Source organism: Zonotrichia albicollis, chromosome 6 (genome assembly GCF_047830755.1).
Source record: "Zonotrichia albicollis isolate bZonAlb1 chromosome 6, bZonAlb1.hap1, whole genome shotgun sequence".
Lineage (NCBI taxonomy): Eukaryota > Metazoa > Chordata > Aves > Passeriformes > Passerellidae > Zonotrichia > Zonotrichia albicollis.
In genome coordinates, this window is record NC_133824.1 from 16602686 (window position 1) to 16615733 (window position 13048).

A 13048-nucleotide genomic window follows, 5' to 3' on the forward strand; every position below is an offset into this window, starting at 1 on the left:
TGATGCAACAGAAATTTTATTCAAATGAAGATGTCATATTAAAGTCCTATAGAATAATTTCACACAAAATAGAGAACTCATGTCTAAAGTCAAATTGCTTAGATGTCTGGGATTCACAGTTGTACATCACCAGATGAATCAGGAAGGCCAAAGCAAGGCCATCAGCCAGAAAAGAAAGGTCATAGAAAGTGTACCCCTTGGACAAACACAACTGGCAAACTGGTAAAAATGCATGAGGAAAAGACTCGGACACTCAACAACTTTTTTGCCTTAGTCTTCACTGACAACTCTACACCTCCTGAGTGGATGGACTGCAAAACAGGGACTAGGGGTGCAAAGTCACTTCCACGATAAGAGAAGATCAGGTTCATAATGACCTGAAGAACCTGAATATATGTAAGTCTATGTGACCTGATGAGATACATCCCAGAATACTCAGGGAATTTGCTACCATACTTGCCAAGCCATGATATCTAGAAATGGTGACAGTCAGTGAAGTACCTGGTGACTGTGAGAAGGAAAACACTGCACCTATTCTAAAAGAGAGTAGAAAGAAGGACCCTGGAAACTAACCTGTGAGTCTCACCTCTGTGCCTGGGAAGACCATCCCAGAAGCTAGGCCAAGGCACATGGAGGACAGGAAGGTCATTGGGGACAACCAGCACAGATTCATCAAGGGCAAGGTCTGCATGATCAACCCAGTGTCCTTCTATGATGGCGTGACTAATGGATAAGGAAGGGGTATTGATGTCATCTGTCTGGACTTTTTTAAGGCCTTTTCCATGCACCCCCAAAACATCCTTCTTTCTAAATTGGAGAGAGGTGGATTTGATGGATGGGACTATTTGGTGGATGAGGAACTGGCAGGATGGTGACATCTAGAGGATAGGGGACAATGGCTCAATGTCCAGACGGAGATCAGTAACAGTGACAAGTGGTGTCCCTCAGATGACTGGGCACTGTTTTTTATCTCCATCAATGACATAGACAGTGGCACTGAGTGCACCTTCAGCAAGTTTGCAGGGGACACCAAGCTGAGTGGTGTGGGTGACATGCCTGATGGACAGGATGCCATCCAGTGGTGCCTAGAAAAGGTTGAGAAGTAGGCCCATGGGAACCTCATGTGGCCAAGTACAAGGTCCTGCAGCTGGGTCAGAGCAGCCCCTGGTCTCAGTACAGGCTGTGTGATGATGGGATTGAGAGCAGCCCCGCCAAGAAGGACTTGGAATTACTGTGGATTAAAAGCTGGACATGAACCAGAAATGTCTGCTCACAGCCCAGAAAGACAACCTGGGCCTATCACTGTATATCACTGAGCTCTAAACCAACACACATAAAAGACATGCACTAGCAAGTCATGAAAACACTCTCTTCAGAACTGTACATCCAACAAATCCACAGGAACTGAAACACTTTTTAAAAACTACCAGGAGGTAAAACTGATTCATTTGTATAAAGCTCATGTACATTGCCAGCAATTCACAAATTATTATTCATGACTGATCACTTTGGAAGCCAAGAGAAGGGGAATAACCATGAAGATATTACTGTAAAGTCTAGCAGAGTACACAAGGATAGAAACAATTGGGCAGAACACCACTGCCCTTTGATTCAGCAGACATCACACCAACCCATCTTGAACTAATCAGCAGATAGAACAGATGTTGTTTTTGCACCCTGGTATCATGTATTAAAGAAAAACATTCAGAAAAACAATCTTGGATTAAATTATATAGCAGGTATAAAATCAGCAAAGACATATAAAATATTTACAAAAGCTTTCCTATTTTCAAAGAAGGAGCATTGTCTTTGTGACTAAAAAGGGGCAGCATCCTCAAGCACTTTACAAAAAAAAAAAAAAAGGCAAACTACTACTCTAGATTATGCTCAGGTGAAAGCCATGTATGTATCCTTGCTTTAAAAATATTAATACAGAGAGTATGGTGTACATACATTAAAAACAAAACCTCCACTGAAATACACACTTCCCACAACCCCAAAAAGATTTGAGAAAAAGATATATATTTCATTTCCCAATAAATCTCTGAAAATCTTGTAGCCTGGAATATGTATAGATCAACAAAAACTTTCTTACCTAGGGCCTCTAGGGCCTTCAAAACGTGCTGATCTGGGAGGATCTGGAAGCAATCCACCTGATCTCACCGGTTTATCCTGCACAACAGGCGTGTGTGTTGAAGACACTGCAGAAGTGCCTTTCAGTTCCCCACACTGCTGTTCAGATGAAAGGTTTACAGTTTGTTTACTAAGATGACCTTGAGATTTTCCATGGTCAGATGAGCCAAAGGATGAACCTACTTGAGAATGGTAAGGTGAATAGCTAGTTGAACTAGCTATTTTTGATGCATAGGTACCAGGGGTGGGAAGGAGAGCTGGCCTTGGTGCTTCAGTAGCTTGACTGCTTTGAGAACCGGATCCTGAAGGGACAGAGGAACTGGATAACTGAGAAACAGAAGAGAGGGGTGGGGGAGCCAGTGGAGGCGTGGTTGAAGGTAAAGTTGGAGGCATAACAGGAATGCCACCTTGACCAGTTTGGGAATATGGAATAAACGGAGGTGGCAGTGACACATTTGCAGGATATTGATTCTTCAGATTTTGGAGTGAGGTCACTTTTTCCTGCAGATGTGACTGAGTAACCTTCATCTGTTCATCCCATGCTTTCCACTGCTTCTCATACTCTTGAAGCTGGTCTTTGTGAGGGTAGGTTTGAAGCTGATGCTGCCACTGCTGGTTCATCGATCGCTCCCAATCTTTATGAAGCTGCTGGAACTGTTTTTGCTGTGCCTCATAATGTCGCAGCTGCATGTCCACTGACATTGTCTGCAATGACATGACAAGAATAGGTTCAAAATACCTTAGTCAGTTACTCTCAGAGCCATGTATTTCAGTATCACTTGTACTATCACAATTTCTGATGACTTGGGTGCAAGGCTGAGGAAGAACTACACTGTAACAAAAACAAACACTAACAGTGACATTTAAAGACATTGTGAAAATTTATATATTTTATGACCATATACTATATCTATATATAGAAGACTCCAACAGGACAGCTGAAGAAACCTAAAATCTGTATAAACTGTACTATTAGTGCATCCTAACAATGGCTAAAGCTCAAATCAATCTTCACGTACATACGCTTCAGTTTTTGCTATTAACCTGCTCAGAATTGCCTCAGCTATCTGCCATTATTTTTCTCTAAGCCTCTGCCAGATCTTATTTGCACAAATGAAGCTTCTTTCAAATTCTGTCTTTCATTATGTGAAGATATCAGGCTTGATTTTGCCTGAGATTTTTAAGGTTTACCCAAAGATATTAAAAAAAAAAAACAAACCAATTTTGTAGGTTGAGCAGACAGCCCAACCTACAAAGAAATGTTTAATGTATGAACTCTACCAACTCAATAAGAGCTGACTCAACCCTCTAATACAATAATCAACTTCTACTTAAAAGCTTAAAGGTTACAATATTGGTTTTAACTGATTACTTGAGTTAAAAATAATGTGAGATACTGATTCTTAAAACTACATTTCCTGTCTATTTTTGTCATGTACATTTATAATTGTACATATTTATTTCTGTAAAAAAGAGCAGCTTCCAAATTGTTCTGTGCAATCATCTGTTTACATAACTTTTCTGAATTGTTTCTCCAGTGGCAAAACACTCAAAGCTGAGTAAATTCAATATTGTGTTCAGCTTTGCTCCTGTATCACCTAGGTACATCCAAAAAAATCTCACGAGAAGTGTAAAATATTGTATTTCTCATCCTACCAAAGCTTTATCACCATCTGCCAATGTTTTTTCATTCGGAAGTTGTGACAGTAGGGAAAATGGGTATAAACTTCTACCCAAGCAGAAAAAGTAGCCAGACAAATGAGCCAACCATTACAAATTATTCAACTATGCATTTTTCAGCAGACTGAGTGCTGGGTCACCCAGGATGTATATCAAACCACCTCCTTAGTGTCTCACCTCTAAGTGTGGAGGCTGTTGCATGATCTGTTGATACTGCTGTACTATCTGCTGCAGCTGAGCGTGCTTCTGCATTATTCTCTGATATTGGAACCCAACCCGCTGATGGGGGTGCTGCTGCCATTGAGCTGCTGCTGCTTGCAATTGCTGCAATCTCAAATCCTCCTCAGGGTCATCAGGAGGTTCAATATTGAGCTACAGAAAAAGGTAAATACTATAAACAAAGCAAAGTTGCATCTGTCAGAAAAAAATACACTTGGTCACTACACATCTTACAGGAACTTTCTCACTGTTCCTACTTTATCACTCTATTTCAGCCACCCACAGCTCTTGGAAGGCTGATTTTTACCCCACCTTTTCTAGATGTGAACACATATTTTCTTAATGCGAACAGTCTAATCTAAAGGTTAGGCTGATGGCAATTAAGTTATTCATACATAAAGAAACTACCTACAGGAAAGAGCTTAATGAAAATCTGTTATCTGCCACTCACAGTAAATGTAATGAGAAACAGGTTTCTCACAGTGAGGTAAAGTAACTCCAAGTGCATTATTTCTGCCACTTTGTAGGAACCTGCATGCTGTAAGTTAAAGTGGAGCACATACTGTTCAAACATCAATCATGACCGCCATCTATAATACAGTAATTGCTACTGAGCATGCTGATTAAAAAACCTCTGTGCAAAATTCTCGGCTTTCAGACCAATTCTAACACACAGAGAGAAGGGGAGCCAGAATTCACCAAGTGCCAGAGAGAGATTAAGAAATAGTGTCTTAAACATAACATTCCTCAAGAACTGAGTACCTACTTGGTTTTGCACTTCAATATCATGAGGTGTTCTCACAGACAACACTGTGGATGGTGCGGGGGACTCAGCTCAGACTTGCTTGGTGCACATGTGGGTGAATATGTAATTTTATACACAAGAAGTGTATTTTCTAATTGGTGCAGCTTTAGCAAATGTTTTTTTAAGACTGCTTCACAACATTTAGTTGTTACAAAGTATACAAGAGAATTTGATGGCATTAATTTTCCTGGGGTTTTGGCTCATCTAGGACACAAAGGGAGTGGCATCACTTTACAAAGCCTACCTGAGTTTCAGTGGATGTAAGAGAAGACTCCTCTTCTTTGGATGCTGGAGGCAGGGATTCATTAAGAGCAGGAGGTTCAGACTGCTGATTTGAAGCACTCATTTTCTCTTCTTCAGGCTTTGCTCTCTGCTCATCCTTCACTACTGGGCTTTTCATCTGCTGCTGTCCCTGAGCATGGGCCTTTGCCCTTTGCTGCAGGCTAAGCAGGTGCTGCTGGTACCAGTATTGCTGCTGTTCCTGTAACAGATGCACATTTTCTAAGTTTCACAAGAAAAACAATAGAAAAACATTAATGTTAGCCATTAGAATCATACTGTAGAAAAGTTTTTAAAACTGTTTTGAGGAAAAACTCACTTCTTCAGGAACAGTATTGCAATGGATGTCAGAAAATTAAATCAAAATTCATAAACTATTATGTGATGCACAGAACCCACAATAAAATTTATTTTTTACCCCAACAAGCTTACTATTCTCTAACTATAGCAAACAATACTAACAAAAATCTGGAGCACAGGCAATAATAAGCAAAATTACTACAGACATGCTATAAGTACCATGTTTATTGGTATTAGAGCTTTTTATAACTAAGAACTACAGTAAAGAGAAAAAGAAGGAAATGAACAGAAGAGATTAAGAGGATGAACAGGGAACACAGCTATCAAGTAGACTGAAAATAGCAGCTGAGAAATTGTGGTGAAGATGTTTGAACAAAGCTATGGAAAGAAAAAGAAGAATCAGAACCAGTATATAGTGAAGATTATGTATTATCTGAATTCTCATTAATTCTGACTCATTCAACAGCTGAAGAGGGAAGTGGATATGGTTCCATCCCCAAAAAAATGATCCATTTAAGAAATAATAAGTTTCAGTCTTAAATATTTCAAGGTAGAATTAAGAGTACTCAAGGCAGATGACAGAAGCTTCAAACAGTAAGCTGCCACTAATATAAATAACAAAAGACTAGAAATAAGTATCTCAACACTTAAGCAGTAGTGTCTTAAAGAGGCATGAATAAGAACCAACAGTTCTGTATCTCTTCCAATATGAGAAATATCAGTCATCAAATTAATAGAAAGACATCTGTGGGAGGCTACTCTTCACCTGATATGGTCTTGTGCCACCAGAGTCCCTACGAGAGATCTCTCCAAGGGCTAAAATTTTGTGGATTCAAGTCATAGCTCAGAAAAATCTACATATTTTGAAAATAAATACACCATTTACAGCTAAGGCAGCTCCTGTATCCCAGGAAAGTATTACTATACCCTTGATTTTTAAGTTGTTCTCTTAACATCTGCTTTTAGTCACCATCAAAGACAGAATGATAAAGTACTCTAATTTTTGGTCTAACCTAGTGCAATCATTCTTGTGCTCTCAATTTCATTACCTCTGAGAATCTGTGACTGATCTCCATCCTTTATACCTTCTGTTCTTCCTTTCCACCCAAGCATGCACAGTTACCAAAAATAACCTATATAAAGCCCAGTCAGAAAAGAATCCAAAAGATGCAGGCATTTCAAAATAAAAGTGTGACAACATCAAAGCAGCAAGTGCTGTCTGATGAGATTTCTCAGAAGTGAATCACTCTGCCCATCTTAAATAGGTTTAGAAGAAGAGTAATTTTCTGCTAGAAACCTACCTCATGCTCAGATCAGAAATTATGTTTTCTCTTGGTAGGAAACACAAATACGGAGCTGTATTTTTTAAAAAAATACTTCTGTAACTTGGAAATGAGGTCAATGAAATGAGAGACTATGCTTCACAGACTTTAAATTGATCATGCAATTATTCCTGCCATGAATCTTTTTAACAAGAATATGTCTCAGAAGAGTTCCATAGTTTTGGGTGGAAGATATGCATTCACACTGCAGCACAGACTGTCAGAAACATTCAACAACATGCTGAAATAAGTGCAGCTCAAGGGAGGAGCGTACTTTCCCAGCTATACAAAGCCTGATTCAACTATCCATCTCAAAAGGCACTCACTATAAGGTGATTTGTCATCATGGTGCTTGATGCTATGATGGGTGAGCACATGTTCTACTGCCACAAGATTGTTGTCTCCACTGATCCATCTTGTTTCCTCCTTGTTCCACCAACTGGACATAGGGCTAGAATTCATAACATGACATGGGCTTTCCAGAGCTATGGTAATATAACTATCTATTATTTTCAGCAGATGAGTCTGTGCAATCTATTACTGTGCTATCTGGAAAGTATAAGAAAAGCAGAAAGGTAGATCTTTACAGCTTAGTTGTAACAGAACAGAAGTGCTAGTGTAGAAAATTTTTCATTGATGAAAAATTCAGTTATTGAGTGCTCACCTCCTCACAATGACTTGTCATTCAATTGGACTCGTCATCTTTCAAGTCCAATTATAATCCTTTAGCCCAGGGAAAACACAAGCATCAACAGAGGCCTTTTCCCATCTCTGGCTGACCAAGAGGCAATGCCTGCTGCATTTTACAGGAACACGAAACCAGCACTATCAGCTCCTGGCCACAGGACATAGCACCAAATACGTTAATGTGAAGTCCACACCAAAGGACTACTCCAAAGCTAATACAGGTGACCCTAGGCCATAACATAATACCTGCTTTGGGGGACACTATGTCCTTTCCAGGTGAAAACTGCAAAAGAATGGTTCAGCACGCTCTACAAAACAAATGAGCTGTTTAAAGAGAGCAGCAGTCTGTTAAATGGTGAGGTGGTAAAGCTGAGGTAGCTTTAACAGATGTAGATAAATGCATATTTATGGGTACAGATGAACCCATGCACCCTTGGAGTAGGAAGAGCATTGCCAGCAGGTTGAGGAAGCTGATCCTGCCCCTCTGCTCAGACCTGGTGAGGCCACAGCTGGAGAGTTGTGTCCAGTTCTGGGCTCCTCAACACAAGAAGACTTGGAGCTCCTGGAAGAAGTCCAGTGGAGGGCAATGAAGATGCCAAGAGAGTGGAGCATCTCTCTCTAATAAGAACAGGCTGAGGGAGCTGGGACTGTAGAGCCATGAGAAGACAACTGAGAGGGGACCTTGTCAATGTGCAGAAGTATCTGAACGGAGGGTGCCTAGAGGAAGGATTCAGACTCTTCTTGGTGGTACCAAGGAACAAGGAAAGGGGCAATGGGCAGAAACTGATGCAGAGGAAGTTCCACCTGAATATGAGAAAGAACTTTTTTACATGCAGGGGTCTGAGCACTGTAACAGATTGCCCAGAGAGACTGTGGAGTCTCTCACTGAAGATATTCAAGAACTGTTTGGAATACACAACCCTGTGCCATGTGCTCTGGGATGAACCTCCTTGAGCAGGGAGTTGAACCAGATGACCCCCTGTGCTCCCTTCCAACCTTACCCAGTCTGTGATATGGTAAACAAATAGCAGCACACATTACTCAAGCATCAGATGGAACATTAAGGAAATACCACAGTTATTTTAACCAAATTTGATAAGAATCCAGCAATTTAATCCAACTATATACCCATGGATGAAACTACACTAAGCTCATGATACTGTCAAGACAAAGAACAGTATCTTAGACTGGAAAGGAAAATAATAAAACACCAACTCATGGGAAATTGTGTAACATCTTCTCAGTTAAGAGAAAAACACTGATATATTTGTCTGCAGCCACTGTTACTGTGGGATGAGGAACAGAAATAATTGCTTTCAATTGCCAGTTTAAACAACAGCTTAACAGGATACTACAAATGACAAATTACAGTTTCTTCACGTGGCTTTTCAGAATACTACAAGGCATGAAAGCCTTAGCTTTTCCTATTCCTTATAGTGTAAAAACTTGTTACTCCAAATCCTGTCTCTTTTTACAGCCTAAGATAGCCAAAAATGTATCAGTCTGTTATAACAAAGTTATGACCAGGAAAATATCATATTCCTTTTGAATTAACACTGAGCTTGAATGAGAGCAAGCAAACTACTCAAGATAGAAGCTGTTTGTATAAACACTCATAAACCAAGCACTATAAATTTCAGCAGTATTCTGCTGCTTCCATGTGTGCACACAATAAAGCATTATTTGCAACTCTTCTGGAGATATTTTATCAATATTTTATCATTGAGCTCAATAATTTAAGAAGTCAACAAGCTGACTCAATGCCAAATAAGCACCACTTTCTACACATGACTTTTTGAGATTTTGTCATTAAAAAAATTAAATCTTGTTGTTATCACTGTAAAAGATCAATTAGTACTGTCCATAACCTTCACAAAAGTAAGTGAAATGAACTGAAAGCACTACTTTGCCAGGTAGTAATTAGTTATATGGTACGAATGTAAAAACGGCATATCCCAGCAATCAGCAAATTCAAAGTGCCACAGCAAATTCAATATGACACAATAGGACTTTTGCAAACCTAGCTTTAAATAGATTTAAATAAAGGAATTTCAAAGAATGCAGCTCAATTTTGTTCTTGCAGGTGGATGCCAATAAGATAACTCTAAACCCATGCAAAAGCCTCAGTGAATCTGCCTGACCGTGTACACAGCTGAGGGCCTCCCAACACTCGTGCCTTGCTGTGCATGCTGAACTTCAAGCTTGGATTGTCCCTGACAGTGCAGATGAACTATCCCATCAAGTTCACTGGAACTGGTCTCGTTTAGGAAGTGAAGCACACAAACATTTTGCAGTATTTTGGCCCTAGTGTACACACAAAAATCACGAATTTTTCACTTCAAGATATTTCAGAGCATTTCCCTCCAATGCCCTAGGCAATTTTGTACTGGAAGATCAAGCACGTGTAGCACAAAATGTGGATTAAGTGTAAGTAGAGGGCAAGTACGTACTGCAACAGAAACATTTTTGCAGCTTTAACTGTGTGTGATAAGACTAGAATAGTCACCATTCTACACTGATCAGGCAGACAACTGCAACTCAACACCTTAAAAAAACTATAATAAAGAAATCACTGAAGACAAGTGACATCCCGCAATGTGCAACAGGGAAACCGACTGCTGCATCTCTCAAGTGGCCAGACAAAGCCAACAGGGGTTAGGGGCGGGTCACACACATGCTGTACTTTGGAATACATTCTCCAGGGACCAAAGCACGCTCAAGAAAATTAAAGCCAACCAGGATTAACATTTTTCCCTAAACAATTTTCCTCGGGAAATGACAATTTGTTACATCCCTACCAACACCACTGGACAAATCAGCCTTTATGAAGGTTCCCCTGAGCTGTGCCATTGCCACACTTACACGGATTGCGTCCAAATCCTTTCAATATTATGCAAATACGGTGTGTTTATTAACTGCCCTTACTCGAGGACCTTTGCAACACTCAGAACCCAGCGGCTCCTCGCCACCGCTGCCCTGGCGAGTCCCCGCTGCCCGCCGGGCGGCCTTACCTGGGGAGTCATGGCGGAGGGGTCCGGCTGCTCCGCGCCCCCGCCCTCCTTGGCGGCACCTGGCGCTGCCTCCGGCGGGGCAGCGGCGGGCGGGGGCAGGGACGTCTGGGGCGGGGGGAAATGACCCTGCGATGGCTTCACCGGGGGAGGGACGGAGGGGGCCAGAGCGGGCTGGGAAGGAGAGGCCTGGGAGGAGAGCAGGTAGGGCTGGGCATGTGCCATGTAGCCCTGGGCAGGAGGCGGCAGGTAGGGCTGGGAGGCGGTGGCCGTCGGGGGCTCCAGGTAGGAGGGTGGAGGCTCGGAGAAGGAGGGGGGCGGCTGGGAGGGCTGCGCTCGGGGCAGGTAGGGCTGGAGCGGCGGGGACTGCGCGGGGGGCGGGTAAGGCTCGCTCTGGGGCGGCGGCAGGTACGGCTGGGCGGGCGGCAGGTACGGCTGGGCGCCGGGCTGCGGGGACTGCGGCGGCGAGGACAGCTCCATGTCCATGGGCACCGGCTCGGCGGGCACCGGCTCGCCCCAGTCGCCGTGCCCGCCCGGCGGCTCCTGCCCGTCGCGGTCCCGGGCCGCGGGGGGCGGCTTGCGCGGCGGCGGCTCACGGTGGCCGTACTGCTTCTGGTAGCTGCGGACCGGCGGCGGCACCGGCGGCTGCTGCTGCCAGTCGGTGAAGGAGCCGGGCAGCGGCGGCGGCGGCAGCCCCGGCGGGGGCGGGCCCGGCGGCGGCGGGGGACCCAAGAGTACGGACTGCAGCTGCTTCTGGTGCATCTGCTGGAGCTGCTGCAGCTGGGCCAGGTGCTGCTCCTGCAGGCTCAGGAACCCCGAGGAACCGGCGGGCGGCGGCGCGGCGGCGGGGGGCGCGGGCCCCGGCGGCGGGTAGCTGGGGAGCGGCATCGGCGGAACGGCGGGAGGCGGCACGTTGGGGGGAGGGATGGGCAGCGGCGGGGGCGGGATGGAGGTGGGGGGCGGCGGGTAGTGCCCGGCCGCCCCGTACAAGCCCCAGGCCGGGTACATGGCGGAGCGCGGAGCGGACACAGGCCGCAGCGGCGGGCGGCGCACAGCGCCTGCGTGCGGAGGCCCCACCCCCGCCGGGCAGTCGAGCGTGAGCGCCGCGCCAGAGCGCCCCGCTGGGCGGGTGGCAGCGCCGCCTGGCGGACAGCTGCCCGCAGCGCGGGTGAGGCGAGCCCGGAGCGACAGCCAGCCAGCCAGCCAGCCAGATCGCGTCCGCCCCGCTCCCCGGGGCAGGAGGCGGACGGGGCTCGCCACACACGGGAGCCGCTGCGGGACCGGCGCCGGGGCTTCCGACGTGTGTAGGGTGCCGCCAGGCGCTCCGCAAGCTAGGCTGTGTATAGCGGGCCCGGCGCTTCCGAGGGCCGCGGTGTCCCTGGGGCGGCGGCATCGGTGCCTTCTGTTACCCGCGCTGAAGCACGATTTAAACGTACAAATACGTTCTGCAGGCACTTAGCAATGACTTATGGCAAGTGCTGAACGCCTGTGGCAGGGCAGAGGTGTGTGTCTGTCTGTGTGAATGCCAGTAGCGGGGCGGTGGAGCCTGGCAGCTCCAGGTCCGCAGCACAGCACCCCGGCGGTGCCCCTGCTCCGTGCCCTCTGCAAGCACAGGAACCCTGAGCAATTTTTGTTATGTTCAGTCTCTAGTTCATACCTGCTGAATTAAGGGTCCCTGGCCAGTGGAGAAAGGCGTGGAGGAAAGGTCCTAAGACTTTTCAGTCAGGAGAAATATCAAGAAAATCACATTGTTAGGTAGAGAAGAAGTTTTATCCTCTCTGGTGGAAAAGCTGGACTTTATTTTCACTTGTTGCTAAATTTCAGAAAATCCAGAGGAGATACACCATGAATCTGCAAGAAAATATTTGACTAAATTCAACTGAGATGCAAATCTTTTAAGAAAACTATCATAATTTAATACTTCTAGAACTGCCTTTTCTATTCTTTAGTATCCCTTCTTTTCATTTAGAGGTGATTATTGATCCTTTTCTGTTTAGGATGGTCTGTTTAGATTTCTCTTGCGGTGAATATGACTTTCAGATAGCATTTGTATTTTTAGCATTTACTGTTCATTATATACCTATACTTAGCATTTATATACCTGAGTTCAATGGCCCAGTTTACTCACTAAGCTTTTGAAACTCTGTCCTTCCAATATAGGGAATTCCTGTTGCAAACATCCTTTAATTTATCTTCCTGATCTATTCACTCCATGTGAGTTCTTTTGTGATCAGCTTACTAACAGTTATTTCCTGCAGGCAGGTCTCTCCTACTATTTTTGCTGTTTGTTGTGGTTACTCAATATTGTCAAGAGACTTGCTACTTCCCTTATGAGGGAATATGTGTGCCTAAACACTTTCAGGGCAATTGCTTTCCAGCCTACATTGTGGAAGCCAAAATGTAACTTCCAAATAACTTTACAGATGCTTTTTCAATATTCAAATTGGTTTATGTCGCAGTACAGTTGACTCCCACTAGACAAGATAAACTACTTTACCCAATCTACCAAAAAAGCAACCCTCTTAAGTTCACATTATGCCCTCTGATTCTTCCATTCAGAATATGTTATTTTTATTCTTTTTTCTGTCCAGTCTGCAACATTAATGGGTGTCATC

At 44.3% G+C, this 13048-nt stretch overlaps 1 protein-coding gene across 3 annotated transcripts in view; it reads right to left on the reverse strand.

Annotated features, from left to right (window-relative positions):
• Positions 1-11500, reverse strand: part of YLPM1 (YLP motif containing 1) — a 35716-nt gene extending 24216 nt beyond the window's left edge. For 2 of the 3 annotated variants that reach the window (XM_074542614.1, XM_074542613.1), the window contains exons 1-4: positions 10437-11499; positions 5082-5318; positions 3991-4185; positions 2096-2838 (exon numbers count right to left, since the gene is read on the reverse strand). In XM_074542614.1, coding sequence (XP_074398715.1) covers positions 2096-2838; positions 3991-4185; positions 5082-5318; positions 10437-11441 — 2180 coding nt within the window. In that variant the 5' untranslated portion in view covers positions 11442-11499. Of the gene's footprint in view, positions 1-2095; positions 2839-3990; positions 4186-5081; positions 5319-10436 lie in introns of all 3 variants that reach the window. The other variant, XR_012580729.1, reaches the window with a different exon arrangement.
• Positions 11501-13048: the final 1548 nt, after the last annotated feature.